This window comes from Podarcis bocagei, assembly GCF_964188305.1.
Source record: "Podarcis bocagei genome assembly, chromosome: 9".
Taxonomy (NCBI): Eukaryota; Metazoa; Chordata; class Lepidosauria; order Squamata; family Lacertidae; genus Podarcis; species Podarcis bocagei.
The window spans coordinates 18411355-18436412 of NC_138134.1; the positions used below are offsets into that span (position 1 = coordinate 18411355).

A 25058-nucleotide genomic window follows, 5' to 3' on the forward strand; every position below is an offset into this window, starting at 1 on the left:
TCAAGCTGTTTTTCAAGGCAGACTCCAGACCCTTGCTGGAAGTGTCCTTAGGCCTCTCCTCTTCTGTACAAAGGGAAATCGCCATGGAGCACACCTGGCGGTGGTCCATGACATCTGGAAGAAAGTAAAATTGGTTAATCAAATGGTGGTAGACTTAAATCTACACACACTGGACTGGTAACATCCTGACACAGATTAAGAAACATTATAGTACAGTGGTACCCCGCAAGACGAACGCCTCGCAAGACGGAAAACCCGCTAGACGAAAGGGTTTTCCGTTTTGGAGGCGCTTCGCAAAACGAATTTCTCTATGGGCTTGCCTCGCAAGACGACAGCCCATAGGGAAATCTCCGGGACAGCGGGGAAGCGCAGCGCGTCTTCCCCGCTGTCCTCGGACCTCCGCCCGCCGCGCGGCATCGGAACGAAGCTCCGATGCCGGGCGGCGGGGGGGGGAACGCCTCCTCCCGCCGCGCGGCATCGGAACGAAGCTCCGATGCCGGGCGGCGGGGGGGGGGGAACACCTCCTCCCGCCGCGCGGCATCGGAACGAAGCTCCGATGCCGGGCGGCGGGGGGGAACGCCTCCTCCCGCCGCGCGGCATCGGAACGAAGCTCCGATGCCGGGCGGCGGGGGGGGGGAACGCCTCCTCCCGCCGCGCGGCATCGGAACGAAGCTCCGATGCCGGGCGGCGGGGGGGGAACGCCTCCTCCCGCCGCGCGGCATCGGAACGAAGCTCCGATGCCGGGCGGCGGGGGGGGGGGGAACGCCTCCTCCCGCCGCGCGGCATCGGAACGAAGCTCCGATGCCGGGCGGCGGGGGGGGGAACGCCTCCTCCCGCCGCGCGGCATCGGAACGAAGCTCCGATGCTGCCGCGCGGCATCGGATGGCTTTCCTGAAGACTTGGGGTGGGAGGAGGGTTTTCCTTCCCACCGCCAACATTCAGAATGCTGTTCTGAATGTTTGCGGTGGGGAGGAAAAACCCTCCTCCCACGCAAGCCCCGGGAACAGAGGGAAAGCGCTGCGCGCCTTCCCCTCTGTTCCCGTACCTGTCCTGAAGGCTTGCGGTGCGGAGAAAAGCCCTTCTCCGCACCACCAGCCTGGCAAGCGGTTTCCCTAGGAACGCATTAATTGATTTTCAATGCATTCCTATGGGAAACCGTGCTTCGCAAGACGAAAAACTCGCAAGAAGAAAAAACTTGCGGAACCAATTAATTTCGTCTTGCGAGGCACCACTGTATATTTAGGTAGCTCTGAAGTTCTTTCCTCTGCATCTGCACTGGGGTATTAAGAAAGCTCAGATCAGGTTTGCCAAACCTGGTGCCCTCCAATGTTTTGTACTATAACTCCCATAATTCCTAGCCGTTGGCTAGCAGGGGTTGATGGGAGTTATACCCTAAAACTTCTGGAGGGCATGGGATTACAGAAGGCAGGTTTGGATTGATCACCCATGCTAAGCTCTTAACCTCAAAATTTAATATAGAACACTAATGTTTCAGTGACCTCTAGCATCTCCTAGATGTAATCCATCATTTAAAAAAGCCCACCTGATGATGGTACAAACCCCTTCAAGTACAGGACATGTCTTGCAAGAACACATTCACTAATGACTATCTTCATAGCCTCTGTCCCAAATTAAACACTGGTATAGAGATACTTGCTACATTCCTCTGATCAGCACTAAAGGTGACAAAATGCAAAATTCAGAATTTCAAGAAATTGTATTCTACGACCTTACAGTACAGGCAGATTTTGATTCAGCATATCAAAAACTACAATTCCCCTCAAACAGACTTGGGAAATCTCCTTGGCTACATACCTTAGTAAATGTATTTTGCATTATACCATCTGCAGCTTTTCTTGTCTCCCTGAAACCTATTTTAGGTTTCTTAGAGGTGTTGTGTGCAATACTGGAATGCTCTTTGCTTTCTGAACACTCCAGAATACACGTCATCTTGCTGTGAAAACTATGACCAGAGGTTCTGTTCAAAATGCAAAATCTTTCTATTCCTTATTGAGTGATGTTTGATTAGCTGTTTGCTTCCTATTTTGTTCTTTTAATCTATGAAATCCAGGGCATAAGTATTTTACACTACTATCTGGTCCACTGGAGAACACACACTTTCCCAAAGTGTCAAAATCTTATGTGTTGACATCAGCGCTTAGGCAGCAGGAAATTTATTGGTCCTACACAAATACAGAGATGCCATGCAGAACTGAGGCAAAGTAGAAATTATACTTTTCTGGGGAGAAAAATGATACCATATGACACCTAGAAGCATTTATTTTATGCAACAAACTTAAATATGATCATGTGTACATTAAAAGTGTACACTGTATGCTGAACAATGCCAGGGGGAAAATCAATATTGATGCAAGTCTTCTAAAATTAAACATTAAAAAATGAGCTTGGACAGGAAGACAAAAACGTAAAACAGACTTACTTTCAATCAGCACAATGCTTAAAATTGAGAGCAATCCTAAACATTTCCAACGTTCCTTACAAAGCTGCCAAAAGTCCAACTATTTTTAAAAATTGATATTTTACATCAATAATAAAAATCTGGTGACAAACATTATAAAATCAAATGCTGGGCTGCCTTTACTCCATTAAATTTAGAATATTCCAACAGAACCACAGGAGTAAACCCACTTAAAAGTGATGTTTTTATAAAACAACCAACAATATGTACATTTATTGCAAATTATATTAAACTAAAATGGAGAGGGAAATTAAAAAAAAATGAAATGTCTACTTGCAAATCAATCAAGTGATTAGTCTCCCACTCAGTTAAAAAGTCAGAAAGCAACATGTATAAAAATTGTCACTATGTGACTTTTCATAGCAGGAACCAAAATCTGTACATCTTATTTAGCTGGAAAGAATTATACATAGGAGTCTCCAAAAGGAAAGCAGATGAGAATTCAGGTATTTTCCTTGTGTCTTGGATTAAAATTATTTCAGTAAGCTTCTATTTTTTCTTGCAAAAAGGGTGGGCAATACCTGATTCTAGGTCTGAATTTTTTAAAGGATCTCATTCTGACTTTCTTTTAAAAAATGCAGCATGAAAATTTATGGAGTAAAACACTTTTAACTCCAGATATGCAGAAACTGGAATCAAGTGTTAAGCAATTTGCTTAATTATTGACTTTTCATAAAAAAAGTCTCTGGGAAAATAAGTACAGATGCTTTTAGCCTCTCTCAAGAGTTTCAGCAGAATAATGTCATCTGAAAGGGAAGCGGATTTTCCTTCTGTTTTCAGAGCTGAAAGCGGTGTGATCTGAGAATTTTCAGTTCCTTATACAGGAAATTTCTTGGTTTTTGCAGAAGCTTGGAGCATGCCTTCATTTGGCCCTCCTTTTCCTCCCCTTGCAAGGAAGTTTTCTTTTTACCTTGAAGAGAAGAAGAAGAAAGTTTAGAAAATGAAACTTACTGGGAAAACGTTCACGAGCGAAGTGAACCTTCCCCTCTGAAGTGCACCTTTGATTTCTTTTTTTTTAAATCAATTCTTTAATGCCTTAATTTTTAATTTTTATTAAATTTATATCCCGTCTTTGTTCCATCTTGGAACCCAGCATAAATGGGTATATGGTATTCAGTCATCTAGCCTACGCACACTTACCTGAAACTAAGCAGCACTGAACACATTACCTGAATATTTATGTCTGTCAATTGTGTTTGAATCTACATCATCTTTGATGTAGGTGATAAAGGTCTGGTCGAAATTCCACTGAAGACAATAATTTGCATTTATAGGAGGATGATAATCTTTTTATGAATTGATTTGGGGGGAGATATTACTTTAAATTTAAAGCAACAACAGTTTATTCCACTGCAATAATGTAAAGAGCATCATAAAGATGCTCTAGCATTTGTCTAGAAAAAGCTCAGCAATTGAAGCTCTTGTCGAAGGAAGGAAGGAAGGAAGGAAGGTGGGAAGAATGACAGGAATATAGCAGTTTCACGACCTCCCAGTTTATTGACTTTCATTACCTAACTTCCACTAAATTTTTAACATGCAGAACTACTGTGTGATCTTCTACATCCATGTCAGTGACATTTCTACAAGGACTGACCAGCACCACCTCCTCCCAGCACCCATAATTATACAAACATAGCCCTGTATAATCTCCCTGCTGCACCTTCAGGAAGCCACTCTCTGTTAGTTCTGTCTCCTCAGTGTCTTCCTGGCTGCCTGTATCCTCAGTGTCACAAAGCTTAAAAAGATCCATTTCACCTGGAGAATATCCAGGACTTGATTCTACCTCGAACACTGACTCTCCATCACTTCCCAGCACCTTGCTTCTGAAAAACGTTAGAATGGGAATATCATTTGGGAGTAAAAGCCTAGCTAAATCAAACTAGGAGTTGCACTTCTGTCCTTTGAGCTGAGACAAAATGAGCTCTGCTTTTCGGAGCTTAAGTCAATTTTTGTTAGCATGAGATTTCTCTTAACCTTCTTTGAAAGGGCAAGAGGTCTACATAAGGAATAACAATGGACTTTACAGATGTGTATGAATGGTTTCTATACTGCTTTAGACAATTATCAGCTATATTGGAACAATATATACTATTAAATACAGGCAACATCTGATTTGCACGGGGGTTGCATTCCTGGCCCCCTTTTCTGGCCACTTCTGGGTTGTTGTGATGCACGTGTACATGATCATGCATGCATTGAACAAGCGTAAATGGTTGTTGCCTGTATACTTCAGTTGGTTTTAACTATGCCAGAGATACAGATTCCCCCCACCAGTATATACATCTAAAAGGATGTCTAATCAAATTCCTTACATAAAAGAATATCTCCTCTGTTTTCAATAAGATCTCAAAGAGCTAATTTAGGCATGTCCAAGGACAAGCATTCCCAATTTGTGACCCAACAAGCTCAAGACAGTCTAGTAGTCATGTTACAACATTGATTGGCCACATTGATTGGGATCACAAGTTGGGCAGGCCTACCCAAGAGCCTGCATATATTTGGTACCATTTTTGAGCACCAGATCCGTATGCCATCTCAATGGTTGCTTCTGAAACTCCTCCCAGTCTAAGAAATAGGCTGTGCAGCCAGCCATTATTTGTGGCCACCAACCCTGACCATCTCCCTTCCCGGGAATCTTCTAACATATGTAGAGGATGGGAGTGGGGAGAAGGTAGGATTAGGACTTGATACTACCTCCAGAGAGACAACTGCGAGAGATTCAGGCTGCTCCTGACTATGTGAGGAAGCCGGTCCCTCTCATTTGGTGTTGGACATCCAGTAACTGCCTTTGTGAGCCCTTGAAGGGGGCTGAAATTTAAGAAACAAACCCCCATGGTTCGGGCAGCAAAGTAAACTCATCGGACAGTTGTTCAGAAGGCTAAGGATTCCTGGGCAGGATTCTTTCATGCTGATGCTTTTGACCAGGGGAATGGTCAGTAGCCAACAGCAAACACCACCCTAGGAAGGCCATATGTGAATTAAGTAGGTATCTCTACTCCTGCTAATTCACCAGGTCAACAGCTAGTTTTAAAAACAATTTTATAATTGACCACAGGTTGAAGGACCAGTAAGACTGGTTAGGGGCACCATGCTTGTCAACCATCTTGACAGGCCCCTTAAGTCTTCCAGTGTGTGGGGATGCCACAGTTGTTATAACACCACATTGCCTTGTCATGATGCCTGATCCCAGTGAAAACTATCCCTAACACAAATCCTAGCCCCACACCACTTCCAGAAGTCCCAATTCTACCCTACTGTGCTGCCATTATTCCACAGCAACATGCACACACAGAGGGTAACAGGGAGGAGGTGAATACACAAAACTGAGAGCAGCCAGGTTGCTCAGGTGCTCTGGAAGAGCTGCTTGCTTCTGAATTTGATTTTTGAGACTGGGTCCAGGTTGCAGTAGCTACTCCTCACTGCACACTTGAGGAACTGCAGGCAGAAAATAGATGAGCCAAAGTGCCAAAACGGTCTGGAGGAAGGCAGAATTTCTTTCTCATGCCCGAAGAGACATCTCTTCCTCAAAGTTCTTTACCCTGGAGATGGGTGGTATTATCCCTAGTTAGGGGATTTCTGAAACCATTTACACTGGCTTTCTCCACTGATTCTGATGTGAACCAAGCCACACGCAAAAGACTAACTCACGCTCCAACTATGAACAACTTTCTCCCATCATGCACTTCAACTGCTTACTCTGACATGCCTTGTGCTAAGTAAACAACAGCAGAGATGCATAATACATAAGAAGAAAAATCTACCACAGCCAATTTTGCTGTTTACACATGGATGGGGATGTCAAATATTTTTTTTACCTGCCTCTCAACTTGCGTTGAAGAAAGCCATCAAGTTGCATAACGGCAGGTGAGTACATAGGGAACTAGAGTGAACCTTTAGGGGGCCAGTTGCCAATTCTTTTTAAAAAAAAAACATGTTTATTTATTTTTCTTATAAAGCATGCAGGATAAAAATAACGATACCTAACATTAGGGAAAACAAACCAGCTGATTCCACCAATAAGGGAAATAATAGGTCGTCTGTAGTAATATTACAGAATGTCTCTGTTTGATTTGTACTATTCAGCCCAGAGTTCCTGACCACAGTTGGCCATGTGTATCCAGAGGACTAGTTGCAAACAAGCAATACCATGTTTCATGAAATCTATCCACCTCACGAGTTTTTCCTAAACATGAACAATCTAAGGGTTTTTCCATTAGTGCCTACTTTCAAATTTCTTGATCCCAGCAGCAGTTGCCTATTCTTAACAAGAAGGGACAGAAGCAGCTCGTATGGTTGACTGACTGGATCAGGGGTCAGCAAACTTTTTCAGCAAGGGGCTGGTCCACTGTCCCTCAGACCTTGTGGGGGGACGGACTATATTTTTTTTTTGGGGGGGGATATATGAACGAATTCCTATGCCCCACAAATAACCCAGACATGCATTTGAAATAAAATCACACATTCTACTCATGTAAAAACACCAGGCAGGCCTCACAAATAACCCAGAGATGCATTTTAAATAAAAGGGCACATTCTACTCATGTAAAAACACAGATTCCCGGACCGCCCACGGGCTGGATTTAGAAGGCGATTGGGCTCCCAGGCCTTAGTTTGCCTACCAATGCTCTGGATATTTTGGCAAGATCAGATCTCCAAGAGCTGGCTACTCTGCCAACTTATCAGCAGCCACTGCTGCTCTGAATATTCCATGTCAGCTGGCTTTTTAAAATGGAGAGACTTCTGGTAATTGGTCTTCCACACTCCTTGACCCTGAGGTTCATCTGCATTTGCATGGGGGGAAAAATCTTTTGAGGGATGTCTTTTTACACATGAACACATATCTCTGTGTTAAAGAAAACCTGTGTTATGCAAATGAACTAGCTGCACTTTTTGAAAACATGTATTGCTCAGCAATTGGATTTTGTGTGTGGTGGGGAAGGACTAGGATGGCAAAAGGCTAAGTAAAGAGGAATTAAAGGGCACAAATAAACAAGAGACATGCGACGAGGGAGGAAAGAGTGCAGGGAGCAGTTTGCAAAAAAATGCAAAAGAAGTTCCGTGGAGATGGTTAGGATTTACCGTGATGTCACTTGGCATTTCTGACAAATTATAGCCAATTCAGGACAACTTCCCAGAGAAAGAAAGCAGTGTATTTGTGTTTACCTTTGTAGATCAATCTGTCTCTGTGCTGGTACTGCTTTTTTCGGCGCCTCTTGCTGTTTTGGTGCTTTGGCATTGCTTGCCTCTAAACTCCCTGGACCTTCCTGGCTGGGTGCTGCCCTTTTCCGCCCCCTACCAGATGGTTTACTTGTTTCAGCATTTTTTGCCATGGTGCCCTGAGATTCAGACTTGGGAGGACGCCCTCTCCTCGGCTTGGGAGGGGCAGGCTGGCCCGATTCATCTGTTTTTTTCTCTTCTGACTTTTGATGAATATTTTCTGCTCCGGCGGCTGTTGCAGTTCTTTTCTTCCCACGCTCAGTGCTAACATTTCCTTGCGTTGCCTGATCAGAGTTTATCTCCTAGAGGGGGGAAATAAGGCTTAGTTTGTTGTCAACTGAATCCCTGACAGTCAGGTGGCAGTTATATCTGCTTCAAAACCTTGCAAGCATTTTAGAAAGAAGTTTCCAAGGGCAGCTACAGCAAAAACCTTTCAAGTACCACAAAATAATCGGTCCAAGGGGACATACTGTTGCAATGGGGAATTCTCATTCCCAAAAATATAAAACAGCATTTGGGCAACTCGTTATAGAAATACAACCAGCTTTGAAGTATTATTTCTCAATGTCGTGTCTACTGGCTTAGGTTTTCTACTTAAATTAAAATCCAACTTAAAACATTATGGGCATGAAACAAACTATCAGATGATGGCATGACAAGTCCTTGCATAATATTATTTAATGTGCTTTAAAAGTTCTCTCTGTACCACACTCAAGAGCAGCTCAACTGGAGCCAAAACATAGTACAGCAACATTAAAGCAGGATATTTGAATAAATAAGGAAAATCTTGCTATCAACTTGCTAAGCTGACTTCTTCCGCCTTGTTGGGAAACTGTTGACGTTCTCAATCTGGGATGTGTTTTCATGGAATGGCAAATAAAATGCAACAGTTATATTAAAATGTTAGTCACCAATTCCTGGATACATTTTTTAGTCGGATTACCTAAAAGTAGAACATGCTTTAAAAAAAAACAACCATACCTTGTTCTTTACAGGTTCTATTTTTGCTGGGGTGACAGAAATAATTCTCACTGGATTTTCATCATTTTCACTGACACCAGTTTCTGATATGTCTGAGCTCTGCTCTCTGTTGGAAGAATTTTAAAAATCAATGTAAATTTGTTTTCTGTTAAATTATGGAAGGGAAAGAAACCTATTTCCCTTCTTTAAGCCTAATTGGTAAAAGAACTGATCAAGAAGGTAAAAGAACTGATCAAGATTTCTTGTAAACTGGTTAATCCTAATGCAAACGTTTTAATATGCCCCTGCCTGTGTGCTGGATTGTGATCCTGCATTAACTTTTTAAATTCATTATCTTTTTAACTACAGCAATCCCCAGGGTTGAAAGTGGAAGATGTTATTTAAAAAACCATGCATTTAAAATAAATTCTACCCTGAAATACTTAATTTCAATGTTAATCCTAATATTTAAAAATCCATGTGAACATAGATATGCACTCAATCGGTTCTGTTGTTTGATATTTAGTTTTTACACAGTAATAACTGCTGATATTATTGTACTGTGTATTTTGGGTCTATGGACCACAATAAAGCTGTGTGTGTGAGTAAAAGAGTTAACAATTTGAGAAAAATGTGCAACTAGCAATGTGCTGATAAGAACAGATACTACACTTGATCTTAAGCCAAAAGGCCGAGAAGCTATAGCAATGTGAACTTCATCCAAACCTCATTAGATATAATACTGCAACTACATAAAACATTCTAACAGGTAATACAATTGAAAGCAGATGGTGAGACCAAATATATAAATGTTCATTTCAAAATTCAAAATGGAGGTGAAGAAGTGATTGGCAGACTTAGTTCATTAAAGGACTTGGAATTCTAAGAATTTGATATTCCTTTATGACACTGAAAAGTTTGCAAACTCTGAATTTTAGAAAAATAAAATACATAAACTGAAAAATAGCAATTTTCCACATAATTAAGAGAAGTAAAGTACAATCCTATATTGAGAGAATCCTTTAACATAATATGTTTTTAAAATCTGAATTATATTGCTGAAAAGTCTTAGACCTTGATTTGTTTCCTGCAGGAGAGCTCAGTTCAGAGTTTACGCTATTATTGCTTCCAGTTTCTGATCCTGCACTTCGGATATATGGTCTCCTTCCAGTTGCAGATAAAGGTTTATTTACAGCACCTAATACACCAGTTGGTTTGGGCTAAAATGAACAAGAGCAGGCTTATTTAATAAGTTTGAAATACATGCAAACACACAATTCACAATGTATAATTTTTTAAAAAAACAACTCTACAATATATAAAATGGCCCCTTGCATTTTGGTCTATAAGACATATTAATTGGATATCATTAAATAGCTGCAGCTACAACTAGCTCAGTGAAAATTCCTGAACTTTCTCCTACTTATAAATGTGATATAGCTCCAAGGTTATAGTGAAAGGCTTCATTTCCCTACAACCTCAAGTTCACCACATGCCTAAATCACCGTATTTTTCGCCCCATAAGACGCACTTTTTCCCCTCCAAAAATGAAGGGGAAATCAGGGTGCGTCTTATGGGGCGAATGCCTGCAAGCCTCGCGCGCCCGGCAGGAGGTCCCACCGGGTGCGCGAGGCTTGGGGCGGCAGCCTGTCGCCCGAAGCACGGGGAGCCCTCGGGAGGGCTCCCCCTGCTTCGGGCGAGTGTCTGCAAGCCTCGCGCACCCGGCAGGAGGTCCCACTGGGTGCGCGAGGCTTGGGGCGGCAGCCTGTCGCCCGAAGCACGGGGAGCCCTCCGGAGGGCTTCCCCTGCTTCGGGCGAGTGTCAGCAAGCCTCGCGCTCCCGGCAGGAGGTCCCACCGGTGCGCGAGGCTTGGGGCGGCAGCCTGTCGCCCGAAGCACGGGGAGCCCTCCGGAGGGCTCCCCCTGCTTCGGGCGAGTGTCTGCAAGCCTCGCGCACCCAGCAGGAGGTCCCACCGGGTGCGCGAGGCTTGGGGCGGCAGCCTGTCGCCCGAAGCACGGGGAGCCCTCCGGAGGGCTCCCCCTGCTTCGGGCGAGTGTCAGCAAGCCTCGCGCTCCCGGCAGGAGGTCCCACCGGGTGCGCGAGGCTTGGGGCGGCAGCCTGTCGCCCGAAGCACGGGGAGCCCTCCGGAGGGCTTCCCCTGCTTCGGGCGAGTGTCAGCAAGCCTCGCGCTCCCGGCAGGAGGTCCCACCGGGTGCGCGAGGCTTGGGGCGGCAGCCTGTCGCCCGAAGCACGGGGAGCCCTCCGGAGGGCTTCCCCTGCTTCGGGCGAGTGTCAGCAAGCCTCGCGCTCCCGGCAGGAGGTCCCACCGGGTGCGCGAGGCTTGGGGCGGCAGCCTGTCGCCCAAAGCACGGGGAGCCCTCCGGAGGGCTCCCCCTGCTTCGGGCGAGTGTCAGCAAGCCTCGCGCTCCCGGCAGGAGGTCCCACCGGGTGCGCGAGGCTTGGGGCGGCAGCCTGTCGCCCAAAGCACGGGGAGCCCTCCGGAGGGCTCCCCCTGCTTCGGGCGAGTGTCAGCAAGCCTCGCGCTCCCGGCAGGAGGTCCCACCGGGTGCGCGAGGCTTGGGGCGGCAGCCTGTGCTTCTAGGTGCGCGCAAGCAGTCCGCTAGCCTTGGGAGAGCCCCGCGGCTCTCCCAAGGCTAGCGGACTGCTTGCGCACACGCAGAAGCTTGGGGCGCGCTGAGCTCAGCACGCCCCAAGCTCCTGGTGTAGCGCAGCGATCCGCTAGCCCTGGGAGAGCCCCACGGCTCTCCCAAGGCTAGCGGACTGCTTGCGCGCACGCAGAAGCTTGGGGCGTGCTGAGCTCAGCACGCCCCAAGCTCCTGGTGTAGCGCAGCGATCCGCTAGCCCTGGGAGAGCCCCGCGGCTCTCCCAAGGCTAGCGGACTGCTTGCGCGCACACAATAGCTTGGGGCGCGCTGAGCTCAGCACGCCCCAAGCTCCTGGTGTAGCGCAGCGATCCGCTAGCCCTGGGAGAGCCCCGCGGCTCTCCCAGGGCTAGCGGACTGCTTGCCGGCACACAGAAGCTTGGGGCGCGCTGAGCTCCGCACGCCCCAAGCTCCTGGTGTAGCGCAGCGCACCTGGGGGGAAAATAATTTTTTTCCCCTTTATTTCCCCCCCAAAAAACTAGGTGCGTCTTATGGGCCGGTGCGTCTTATGGGGCGAAAAATACGGTGTTGAGGTACAAATTGTCTCAGCATTGTTTCTCCTTACACTGCATTAAAATGTACTCAGAGATTCAGCAGAAAGCATACATTTTTAAACCCTGTAGAATGAGAATCCCAAAGTCACAGCCCATAATCAATACAAAATCCTAACACCCTTTACATAAAAATAAAAGTTCTTGTTTTAACTTTGTGAAGCTGACCCACAACCGACAAATTAGCTCTGAAATCAAAGGGGCAAAGGCGCATTAGGTGAACCTGTAAGTAATTTAACAGTGTTGTCCTCTGCACTCTGAAAAAGTCCTACAGAATTCAATGGGATTTAGACTCAAATAAATTGAGCCTAAATGGGTTGCACTAAGTTAGTGATGTATACAATTTTATCATTTCTCAGAAACTGAAAGGGTTCATTGTTTATACGTGTCAAATAAAAAAAATAGAAACAACACCTTTCCGGTTAAGAGAAGAACTCTCATCTCTTCCGAAATATAATTCCTTTCGTTGCAAAAATCCTTGGGGGGGGGGGGGAGGAGAGAAAAACAGAAGTTAATTAGTAATTTCAGGATAGATTATGCAATTTGACAGGGAACAGAGAGATTCTGAAATGCTTTCCAGTTTTCAAGAACGGGTGCTTCTAAATCAGAGGTGAGGAATGTTTGGTCCTCCAAAAGTTGCTGAGCGACAATTCCCATCATCCTGGCCACTGACCATGTTGGCTGGGGCTGATGGACATTGGAGTCCTAACATCTGGTGGACCAAATGTTCCCTACCCTTATTCAAAATAGCTCCTCTCCCAAGTAAACTTTGTTCATAAAACAGGACTGCAACCCAAGAAGTGTGAGACCTGTTTTTTGAGCCCAGGGTCCTGGTGGGGTTACACAGTGAATTGCATTTCAAGCAGAGGAGCATTTAGAGGCCTTTTCCACTATGTTCCAACAGAGAGGAAAAAACCTGCCTTGTCCAGCAGGGTTTTGTTTTGTCATTTAAGTTAAAACTGGTATCTTGGAAAGAAAATTATCTGCGGAACCTCTGTTTTGCATTGTTATTCTATGGAACATTTTGGGGAGATATTCAAAGGTCATACTCAGAGCAGACTCACTAAAATAAATGGATTCAATGCGTCTATCCAAGGATGATTAAAACTGGCTAACACCTTAATACAGTACATATTGGTTTCAACTGCTGCTAGCCACCCTGAGGTGCATGTAATCACTATAATAACAGGATCTAAACTCCTCTATAAAAGCTAAATCAGAAAACTAGGCAGTGAGCTCAATGTTCAACAGTGGCCCACTAATGCGAGGTCCTAAAGCGTATTTAAGGAATATGCACTAAGCTAAACAGAGTAAACTTTTGTCCCGTTAGGAGAGTGCTATTAAAAGTACTACTGATTTTGCATATTATAGACACCTGTAGATTTAATTTCTTTAGCTTGGCACTTTCACTATAATCTAGTAATGGCAGATTCAATACTGCTGAATGTCCAAAGAATACGACCACAAATAAGTTTTAAGAGCAATTTTGTTTCACTGGAGAGGAAGAGAACATGGCAATAGTAAGATAATTATCTAAAGAGGTAATTTAGAAAATACAACCAAGAACAAAGTTCCCATATTCAAAGGTATGCTTAATTAGAAGAGAACACAAAGATTTGTTTGTTCTATAAAATTACCTTTTCAGGTTGCGTAAAAAATTTGGTTGGCAATACAGGATCCTTTGGAGACTCTGCATTACATAAAGCACTTTTGCTGTTGATTACACACAGGGCCACATCACATACAGTATAGAGTTTCTGTGGGAGGGGGGAATTGTAAAAAGGACTTTAGAAATCACTTTACAGCTTAAAACAAATGTAACTATAACATATAGAAATCAGTATGCCAATTACATTACAGACTTATTTTATGCTTTTTTTAAAAAAAGGGATTCCCCTTAGACATATTATCTCCCAGTGCAAATCCTGCCTAATTTTCTACACTATACTTTTGAACAAAATGAAGCAAGCTTTTTCTAAATTTTACAAACACACAGGATTAAGGTTTAAGTAGCTTGCTGTAACAGCTAGTCCTACTCAGAGCAGAGCTACTGAAATTGAAGAATATGATGAAGAGGTTAGTTGAATACAATTCCTAGCTTCTTATTGTTTCAATAGATTAGTCCCCCCCCCCCAATATACGGTAAGATGGTGTTTTTTAAAAAAAGGTTGTAACATAAATTGATTACAGCAAGTTATATTTGAGAAATGTGATTTCTGTGATCCAATCCACACCTCCTGAACTAATGTGCAGATCGGCACATAATTATCCTTTGTATTTTGCACTTCTCCAAATTCTGTGACAGCTCTTTGCTCAAAATACCCCTACCAAAATATATATTAACAATGAGTATTTCAGGTAATATATGCTTAGAAATGAGTACATAGAGATGAAATGGAATTTTATAAGAAGATATGTAATGAAATATGAATTTTTCGTGTTGATTTTCAGATAAACATGGAAGTGGGACAGGATGGACTTATGAATAAACATATTCAACATTGATATAGACTGGTTTAGACTTGATCTGTCCATATTTAATTACAGCTAGCAGAATTTGGTGTGGTGTGGGGCAAGGATCCATCCAACAGTCCAAATGGTGACTGACATCACCACTCAACCCACATGCTGAAAGAACACTGGGGAGGGCAGCAGGAATCTCAAGCCAAAATGGCATGGAACTGATCTTCTGGGCTGTTCTTATCCTCCAAGCATGAAATACAGAACTCTATAATAAACCACACATATGAGGGAGGTAGCACCATTCCCTTACTGGCAGCAAAAGCTTCTTCCCAACTGTTAACCGGTGGCTAACCTTTGCCCATAGCAAGGTAAGAAAATACTGAAACTTAGGTGGGAAATTCAGAGACTGCAATGTGAAGCCCCTAACAAGGCCTCCCTTTATGGCCTATGAGCAGGTTAGATGGGAAAGGTCACTCCTCTCGTTTGATGCCAGATTCGGCCCATAACATTAGCCAATGTAGCTGATTTAGAACCTGTGCTGTGGCTGGACCATATCCTAGCCAGTGAAATAGATCAGCAAACTGCTGCCATATGAAGTGGGGGGGGGGGAGGGGGAGAGAACTCTTATTTGTGCCAAGTGCTCAAAGAAGGGCCCCAAGTAAGAGGAGATCCAGGGCTTCCCCTTCTGTGAGAATTTTGTGGTGCTTGGCTTTTTTTGCGATCACAAAACAAACATTCAACGTGGCAAAGAGGAGGAGGAACAACAAAGAAAACAAGATTTTGCTTGCTTGATGACAACTACATTCTGCTGGATTAACTTTTTCGCTCTGTAAAGATGAGATTGCTAACACAAAATGCTTACAACTAAAATTCTCTCTGGAGAGAAATGAGATTCTGGCTTATTGCTTGCTCTGAAGCATTCTGTCCATCTTGTTCAAAAACTGACTTCAAAACCAATCTCTTTCCACCACATTTCTTACTTCATTGGCTTTTGGCTCATCTGGAGACTGTCCATCCCGCGTAAGTCTGATACTTTCTGTCATCTTTTTCATGAAGGCATGACTGTTGTTTTCGTTTTTTGTCATTAAGACTTCCAGCATGAACCAAAGGCACCTAATGAAATCAAAACACCCCAATGCTATGAGTTGCATGTAACACCACTAACAACATTCCCCAGAAAGAAAGCATACTTGAGTCTGAAAACACCTCCCTTCCAGCTCGAAATGTTATGTCCCGGTATCCCACAATGCATGATTTTAGCAATACAGTACAATGAACTAGAAATTTGACCATCCCTACCCACCCAAATTAGGGCAAAAGGAGGGAACTGCAAGCCACAGGAAGAAGTCCTTAGAAGTTCTACAAAGCTAGAAAAAGGAATGTGGGGGCAGAGGTTGAAGCTTTGGAAAATATGGCCTGGAAGCTTAGTAAGTAGAATCCTCTCAAATTTGCAGATCCTGGTAATTTGAAAACCAACCCCCCCAAATTAACAACCATGATTATCCAAAAAGGGTAGCCATCATGGAAACCAGTCTCCATCCAGCAACAACAGTGTGCTCAAGCCTGCTGTCATATAATTTTTCAGGTGCTTACACTTTCTTCAGAATGCACTGAGGACACATGATGCGGTTCTATCTACTGTGGAAAACAGGCACGTCTGGTCCAGTAAGCTGCCTGGATGGCAGACTGCCTTTGAGTCATACCTAAACAACATTCTGAGCAACTTAGAGGAGTAGCATATATGAATTTAACCAAATGCACTGTGTGAACAAGAGCCACCAAAATGAATGCTCTAGAGATCCTGAGGAAATCCTAAATTTGTGTTGTGAACTGCCCTATGATCTTCGGATGAAGGGTGATATACAAATTTAACAAATAGTAACAATTGTGAAGTTTACAGTAAAAAATGGGCATTGTTCTCTTTGTTAGAACTGCGAAATGAAAGTTTGGGGGCTGTATCTATCCAACATCTAAATTAGCATTTATCAAATATCCAATACAGAATGACACATACTCTTTGATATCACGAAGCTGATCAACATCTTGAGGTTTTGTAAAATCTGGATCATGGGCCAGCAAGTGAATCATGTATGGTACCACATATTCAGGCAGCAGGGATAGCAGCTTTTCTGGAATAACATAATATAAACATGTTCTAAGCATAATGTAAAGACACATAGCCAACACCAGAGATTTTGCTATTTTTCTATTAAGCAAGTAAGCAATATAGCTGTAACACATTTTACAAAAATATTGTGAAGCTAATTCAATTGTATGATTATTGGAAGATTTATGGAATGACCTCTCAGAACATATATGAACACAACTACTATATTCTTCAACCACAACCAAAAAACAGAATTTGAAATAAAAATGCCACAAGCTACAATTTTACTTGCAAGCAAATTTACTAACCATTGGCCATGGGGTTCTGTTTAATGTACTCTCGCCGTATACTTATATTTTTAAGTAAGCATTGTCTTGCATGTGCTCTCCTTTCTTTTACGGGGTCTTTGGCACACAATGCAAATATTGCCATGTACTCCAATGGGAGCAGTAATTTTACCAGTGCTTTATGCAGCTTCTGAGCAAATATCTGCCTCACCTGGTAACATTCATCCTGCAAGAGAGGAAAATAATAGGACAAATGCAACTGAGTGACTAAGCAAATCATATGGGTGTCAACAGAAACAATTCTGTGAAACAGTAAAATATGCTTGCAGACAGTGAAGTATCTGCAAAGTTGAAGGCAGAGCTTTCCAAACTTTTCACGTTGGGGACACACTTTTTAGACGTGCCTCATTTCACAACACAGTAATTCAGTTTTACTAGCAAACTGGAGGTTAAACTAACCCCTTTCCAGTAACGGAAGAAGAGCAGGGAGTGTTCACGTGACACACTGCAGCCGACACACTAATGTGTCATGACACACATTTTGGAAAGCTCTGGTTTAAGGAAAGAAAGACAGGTAATCTTAGACTAAACAGTAGCTTTATGATAGGGAATGTGCCCTACCTTAATTAACTATTCCTCTCACAGCTCTTCAAAGACAATTACTTACGTTAATGACCAATGCACAGAGTTGGAATTGCTCTGGGGTAATAATTTCGTGGTAACAGGGCTCCTGTGCAAGCTTCATTATGGCACTGCCAGCAGCCAGACGTAGACGGGACATATCAGATTTGCTGCATACAAGAGAAGACAATCATCTCTGTCTCTCAGAAGACAACCTTCTGTCTAAAGATGCATAAGCAGTATGAAACTTCTAGAATTTCACGGAAATGTCATGACTTCTAGCTGAGTAACTAACTTTCTGGTCACCATGCTGTAAACATTACCACGTAAATTTTACACACACTGCAACATAGATGAGAAAACTCATCCCAAAACACTGTGAGCTGTAGCTGCCCACAAAAATAAATAAATATATAAAGGACCTACCCATGTGATGCTGACACAAAACCCCTGCACAAGCACTATGCAATAGAACCAAAGATCATTACCCCCCAGCTCTCTCTCTTCCCCCAACTGCACAATGCATAGGACAAGTGACTCATCCAGAATGTAAACAAAATGTGAAAAAATACTCCATGAATTTAAAATGGAAACACCATATGTACGTTTATTTGTATGTCTGGAACACTAGAAAATGTTTAAAACAAACAAACAAAATAAATGTTTTGCGTCCACTCTTTCAGATCTAATAAGGGAAAGAACAATTGGTCTTAACTGAAGAGTAGATTTATAAGGTGGATGAAGACACTGAAACCGTCCCTGCTGTAGTCTGCAGTTGTGCTAATTTCAGACTACCGCCAAGGCTTTATTTAAGGGTTCCCTTTGTTCCTCTGTTTAAGGGGTTACATTATTTATTTTGGGGCATGTCATCAGCCAAGGGGAGGTAGACAGGTATGTTCAGATTTCCTTTCTAAGTATGTACATTGATTATTGCTGCTTGGGCGAGTCTGAAAAACTAATTTAAGACTGCCTACCACAATTCTGTGCTCCTGCCTCCATCACGTGATGAGGGAATTACCCAATCCAGTAGCTTCATCATCCACCGCAATAAATTCTATATACACAGCTCTTGCTTCTAAGCAACTTGATGGAATGGGACATAAATATGAACTGTTATCAGTGAAAATTTGGGGGAAGTCTTACCTAATTCTCTTCTGTTCTGTCAAGTCTCCTTCACTGACCAACATAGCTGATAGTAAGCGGAGTGTTGAATTTGCAGATTTTGACTGGTTATTTTTCATACCCAAAAGCCAACGTACTAGAAGTTTAATTGCTTGAACCTATTAGCAGATAAAATCAAGTCATTGATACTTCTAACAGCATTACTAAGTATATTTTAAAAATAAAAAAATTCCTTCCAGTAGCACATAAGTATATTTTAGTTCACTGCCTACAATTTGAGAGCCTCCTCTATTGAAATAGAACGACTGAAAATTGTATTCACATTCAATTTCAGAATAGAAAAAACCTGTGTGAATTTCATGTTAAACAAGGGTCACCAACCTTTCTGGACCAGTGGGCCCATTTCTAATTTTGAGAAAACGCTCTGGGTGCCAGTCACAAAACAGCTGCCGTTAAGTCAGAACACAACACAACTGCTATGGCATAAAACAAAATTAGAGAGAGTATGGTCACTACTACTTCCATCATCCCACTCGGACAAGCTCATGCTTGGTGTGAGATGTCAGCTATGTCTTCCTGGTTCTGACTCTGGAGGTGACACAATATTTTCCACGCACATAAGACAATGATCCTGTTGCTGACTAGTAACAGCAGGGAGCCTGAGTATCAGGGGGGAAATACAAGGTGGCTACACCACTCATTTATTCTTTCAAACTCAGCATACACACCTACAGACCACAGGAACACATGCATCTCTGCCAAGCGCATCTCCCTCTCTCTTTCTAAGACCACAACATACAAACAAACCACACATGCATATATCCCTCCCTCTCACACATACACACCACAAATATCTTAGGCTACACATAAACCCATCCCTTCCCTCCCTCCCACATCTCCCCCCCACCAGCCAAGTGAATCTCTCTCAAAGCAACACGGTAATAGACAATAAAAAAAGGGAAAACACACAAAATCCAATACAACAATACAACAAAAAGATAAAAAGAAAAAAGAAAACAACACAAATCCCAGATTACATATCTAAAACTTCCATTTGCTTGTTTCATTGACTTCCTCACACCTCCCTTTTTGTATTCTAGTTTAATTAGTTATTTCAGCAAATTCTTTCCATCTTTCTCAATTTTTGTTAAAAAATTTATCCTAACCTAATTTAATCTAATAATTAACTCAACCAATCCTTTCCATCTTTCCCCATATTCTATTATTCACATTACCTTAATTAATTTAACCTTAGCTTACCCTAAAACACCTTAAAGCTTGAATCTTAGTTATCAAATATACATTACTCCTAATATCATTTCTGCTAAAGTCATATAGTTTCATTCCAACATTTCCCCTAGTATTCATTAATTTTTAGCCAATTCCCCAAATAGAAAATTTTCTTTATAAATTTTCTTCCAATCTTCATCCAACGTCCCTTCTTTCTGGTCTCGGATCGTGTCAGTCCTTACTGTCCATTCCATCTAGTCCATCAACCTGGAAGCCTTATGTCCGAGGCCCTTAAGTCTCTTCCATGTCCCTTCTGCAATTCTTCTTCTTCTTGTTTATACTTGCCCTTTTCCTTGTCTTTTGTTGGTCTCTTTCTTAGTTTCTTTCCTTTCTCATTGAGGGGTAGGCCTCTGGGGGATTCCAAGCCAAAATTGTCTCCATCTCCCTTCATCAAACCCGCCCATTCCCCACAGTCCCACTCCCCACAATCCTCAATATAGTCCAAAAAGTATTTAAAAGCATATTCCAAGGTCTCTCCAACGTTGGGAACCTCCTCAACTCCAGACGCCCCCTGGCCCACTCCAACTTCAATCTTCAATGACAAGAGCTCATACTCCTGTAGGGCCTCGGGACTCTCCATTTGTATTATTTGGGGTGCAACCACATCCTCCTCCATTATCTTCTGCACTTGCCCAGTCAGTACAGATTCATGAGTTGGTCCCTGGATAATTTCTGTATCAATATTCCCTATTTGCCCACAGTTATTAACTGCAACAGTCAAATCCATTTTCTCATTCATCAAGTCCATCTTCTCATGCATCTGTTCCAGCAGGGCACTTGTCTTGCATAAGGCAAGCACCCATTCTTCTTTCCAACTCATCTTTAGTCAAGGTCAGAAAAGCCTGTTCCCACGGTCTTAATCTCACATCTGTTGAGCCCTCAAATGTACTGCAGCAACAATTTGACAAGCTCCCTCTAGAGGAGGCAATTTCTATTTGTATCCATTTTTTTTAGGCAAGTCCAACAAAGGAAAATTACTTTCGTTTTTCAGATATTTTGTTTCTTTAAAATGCAAAAGGCAACATTGGAATCAGCTTGTTTCTCTTCTTTAGCTATCTGTCAAAATATTCCATTAACAGTCAATGAACCTCTCCAACAATTTCTGTCTCTGACACCCCGTTCCCAGGTTAGAGACAGTGGAAACTTATCCTTCTTCACTCCCTCTCCTGCTAGGGTTGAACAAAGTTCCCCTCCCCCCTTTTCTCCTGCTTCCAAGGGGGTTTCAGTAATTCTAAATGAAGGAAATTTAGACTTTTTTGACAGCTTTCCAGGCTTTAGCTTACAGAGTTTTTGCTTTAGTCTATATACAAAAAGCGGAAGGCAGACTTCCTGTTTTGAACCTTCCCGCTTCGTTACCAAATTAAGAAATTTCTTGATCCAATTTTCCGTTTCTACTCACGGGTACTTGTTTTAAATCCAATTGTCCACAGGAAAAAGTCAGCGCTCTCCGGCAATGGCTGTGCGGCTTCACTCCGTGAAAGTAGCAGTCAGTTCGCAGCACCGCGCTTCTCACCCCACTTCACTCCGGAGCCCCTAAATGGGATTCCCTGCGAGTAGGGGGGCGCTCCTGGTGCCCTGCCGAACCCCACATTCCCAGGCTTCCTCTGCCTGGGATTTCTAGGGGGTCCCCACCTTCGCCGCGGCGGGAAGACCCAGTTTCCACAGAGCCCGTTCCTCCGAACGGAGGAACTCCGCCATTCACAGATGGCGCTGACCCGGAAGTTGAAACTCAATTTCTTTGAAGGTCGATACGTTACAAAGGCCAAGCTATACTGTTTATGTTTATATTGACAAATAGATTTAATACTGTTGTACATTTTTGTGAGAAATTGCTATGCCTTACAGTTAAAGGTAAGAAACAAATGTACCTTTGCTAGAACTTCTGGAGAAACCTCTTCATCTGGGGACCACAATTTCCCATTTTTCTCACCTGTAGACTGCAAAGATTTATGCATGATTGATAGCAATTTTTTAAAATACACAAAAGAATTTAAAAAAAGAATTTTAATATATTTTGCCTTCATCTTGCAAGCTCATATAGCATCAGATATTTACATAACATTCTTCATTCTCACCATAAAGTCATTATATCGCTCTGAGCCTTACCCTGTCATTCATCAGGAGATCTTTTACAATGAAATTTGCAACTACGGATTTCATTGGTGATGCAAACTGGTCTGGTGCCAACATGGAAATGTGACCCAAAGAAACTAATGGTGTTATAAGTTGCTCTGGAACATCAGCATTCAAACTTCTACTTAGAGGCTGGGGGAGGAGAGAGAAGAATTACTGCACATTAATGTACTTCCAAAAGAAAAATACTAACTTGTATAGTTCTGTTACAAATATATATCTCAAGAAGACCCAAAATGCAGTACAAACTCAGTTTCTTACTCAATTTAATATACTGGTATGAACCAATATATTAAAAATCAAATACCTTAAGCACTCTACACCAAGAGAGCAACTTGTTCCCTATATCCCATCTTATTCTCAGAAGCGCTTTATGCTACACCATCTGCAATTGGGTAGAAGAGTTCATATCCAATGAGCTCCTTGGAGGAAGGGTATGATAAAGACATGGGATATGGTCCAATGTAATACAAGTGGGCATTTGCTCATACCATGGGGCTTCTCCTTTGTCTGTCCCCCCCACCTCAAAATCTGCTCTGGAATATTGAGGGAACCTCTGGAACAGATTGGAGGGTGCAGGGGGCTTCAGGGGGAGATTAAAGAAACTGGAAGTACAGTTGCACAAGCAGGCACACATCACTCGAGGTAAGCGAACAGTTTGGGAAGGCTCAATTCACATTCCATTTTGAATCTTACTTTTGCCCCTTGGGCATAAGTGTGGAGTTGGAGGTTAATCAGAGCAGTGTGTCATAAATATACCGTATTTTTCGCCCCATAGGACACACTTTTTCCCCTCCAAAAATGAAGGGGAAATCTGGGTGCGTCCTATGGGGCGAATGCAGGCTTTCGCTGAAGCCTGGAGAGCGAGAGGCATCGATGCGCACCGACCCCTCTCGCTCTCCAGGCTTCAGGAAGCTATCCGCAAGCCTTGCAAGCCCGGTGGGAGTACCCGCGGGCTCACAAGGCTTGCGGGCAGCAGCCTGCAGCCCCCGCGAGTGTCCGCAAGCCTTGCCGCCCGGCAGGAGGTCCCACCGGGTGCGCGAGGCTTGGGGCGGCAGCCTGTCGCCGGAAGCACGAGGAGCCCTCCCGAGGGCTCCCCCTGCTTTGGGCGAGTGTCTGCAAGCCTCCCGCGCCCAGCAGGAGGTCCCACCGGGTGCGCGAGGCTTGGGGCGGCAGCCTGTCGCCCGAAGCACGGGGAGCCCTTCGGAGGGCTCCCCTTGCTTCGGGCGAGTGTCTGCAAGCCTCGCGCGCCCGGCAGGAGGTCCCGCCGGGTGCGCGAGGCTTGGGGCGGCAGCCTGTCGCCCCGAAGCACGGGGAGCCCTCCGGAGGGCTTCCCCTGCTTCGGGCAGGTGAGCGCAAGGCTTGGGGCGGCAGCCAGGGCTGGGGGGGGGGGGAATAATTTTTTTATATTCATTTCCCCCACAAAAAATGAGGTGCGTCCTATGGGCCGGTGCGCCTTATAGGACGAAAAATACGGTATATGTCGAGTTCCACTGTGACCTCTCACTGCTCAAGGAAGACATTGTATTACAGTGAATTGTAGCTTTTCTTGCCCCTTTAAAATGGGTGCAGGGGTCAAGATGGGAGTCATGTTGCAAATGGAGAATTATATGTTAACATACATACCAAGTTGTGTTATGGTTCCTCAGTGCCCAGTATCAAATTTTAGGGCTTGATCATCTTTCCTGCATCCTTTGGGAATGGTTATGGGGGCAAAATTGCATTATAACATCTAGAGCTGTGTCCAGAACATGCACATTAAACTTCATTAAACCAAAGGCTTTGCTTGCTTGGCAAGCAGCTAGGTACAGTGGTCTGATAATTGTGATTCCATCCTTTCATGGCTTTTAAGAAGTCAGACAAACCTACCTCAAAAATCTGTGCAAGCTGAACTTCTTTATTTGAAAATATGGCATGTATACAGTGGACAGCTTGTTTTGCTTGGTGAGGTGTTCCTCTCTTTGCTTTCTGATGCAAAATAGGAATAAGGGTTCTGTACAGAGTTAGCACAAAAAAAATTATACCAAAAATAAATTCCTGTAATGTTTGCCGGAAGTCAGTGCAAGATTTTTTTGAAACATAGAGAACCACCAAATAAAATTAGATTAAGAGCACACATTCTTGGGCGGAAAGGTAGTTCAAATGCATTGGTCATTGACAACCCCCACCATCATCCACATGAAATGGGATGCTAGATTAAGAGAGATCCAAGCATGGCTCTTTTATCGTCTTAAGACATACATGAGCACCCAAGGTTCACCGTTCTCCCCAACCCAGCAAAAAATGTAACTACAAATCAAGGCAGTGGTTTTCAACCAGTGTGCCGTGACACCCTGGGGTGCCTTGAATGATGGTCAGGGGTGCCATGGGCAACACTGGCCTCTGTCCCTTTTTCTTTCCCTCCCTCCTCTGATGCCCTCTCAGCTTGCTTAAAGCCAGAGCCCTGGCTATAAGCTCCGCAGGTAAATGGTACCTCTGGAAGACATCTCTTTTGGGGAAGGATGGGCAGCTCAGAGACCAGGGGTGGCAGCAGTGGCTGCCCAGAGGACTCCCAAGGAGAGAGGAGGGGAGAGGAGGCTGAGGGAACACTCCACAGGGAGGATGTTTGAAACAGGGTGAGAGGCTGCCATTTCTGCAGGCAAGGGATGACATAACTGGGCTCCTGAGCCCCACAGGGGTGCCGCAGAAAGAATGCAGTTGGTGAAGGGAGCCGTGGACTAAAAAAGGTTGAAAACCTCTGAATTAAGGGATGCAACAGTAATGGGCAATGAGGTTATACGTATTTGCACCAGCAAGAAAAAGATTGTCTAATATCAAAAAGCTGAAAGACAAGACAGTACCAAAAGCATTTATGGTATTTGAAGAAATGCACTCACGATCGTATCTGGGGCAGATCAGTTTCTATTTTGTGCCCAGTGTTTCTGAATATTTGAATGGCTGCCTCTGCTACTTTATCATCTTCCATCCTGAGGCACTGCAGGAGAGATTCATACGTCTCTGCAGAGTGGAACGAGGTAGGATGCGTGAAAGACAGAACCTATGGACACATATCAAAACAAATTAGAAAAACATATTCATGAATGAATCCTGAATATCTGGGAGTAGGGCAGGGTATAAATCTAAATATAGATTCATTTCCCTTTGTGCTTGCCTCAAAGGAAGGGGT

At 43.6% G+C, this 25058-nt stretch overlaps 1 protein-coding gene across 6 annotated transcripts in view; it reads right to left on the reverse strand.

The window, feature by feature from the left end:
* Positions 1–2255: 2255 nt before the first annotated feature.
* The window catches only part of PDS5A (PDS5 cohesin associated factor A), a 58977-nt gene continuing 36174 nt past the window's right edge, over positions 2256–25058 (reverse strand). For 3 of the 6 annotated variants that reach the window (XM_081208675.1, XM_081208674.1, XM_081208676.1), the window contains exons 19-33: positions 24769–24929; positions 23762–23885; positions 21866–22024; positions 21628–21696; positions 18491–18627; positions 17394–17517; positions 16748–16952; positions 16347–16461; positions 15313–15445; positions 13507–13626; positions 12284–12346; positions 9731–9876; positions 8678–8783; positions 7643–7998; positions 3289–4302 (exon numbers count right to left, since the gene is read on the reverse strand). In XM_081208675.1, the coding sequence (XP_081064801.1) occupies positions 3987–4302; positions 7643–7998; positions 8678–8783; positions 9731–9876; positions 12284–12346; positions 13507–13626; positions 15313–15445; positions 16347–16461; positions 16748–16952; positions 17394–17517; positions 18491–18627; positions 21628–21696; positions 21866–22024; positions 23762–23885; positions 24769–24929 (2334 nt within the window). In that variant the 3' untranslated portion in view covers positions 3289–3986. Of the gene's footprint in view, positions 4303–7642; positions 7999–8677; positions 8784–9730; positions 9877–12283; positions 12347–13506; positions 13627–15312; positions 15446–16346; positions 16462–16747; positions 16953–17393; positions 17518–18490; positions 18628–21627; positions 21697–21865; positions 22025–23761; positions 23886–24768; positions 24930–25058 lie in introns of all 6 variants that reach the window. The other 3 variants (XM_081208678.1, XM_081208677.1, XM_081208679.1) reach the window with 3 other exon arrangements.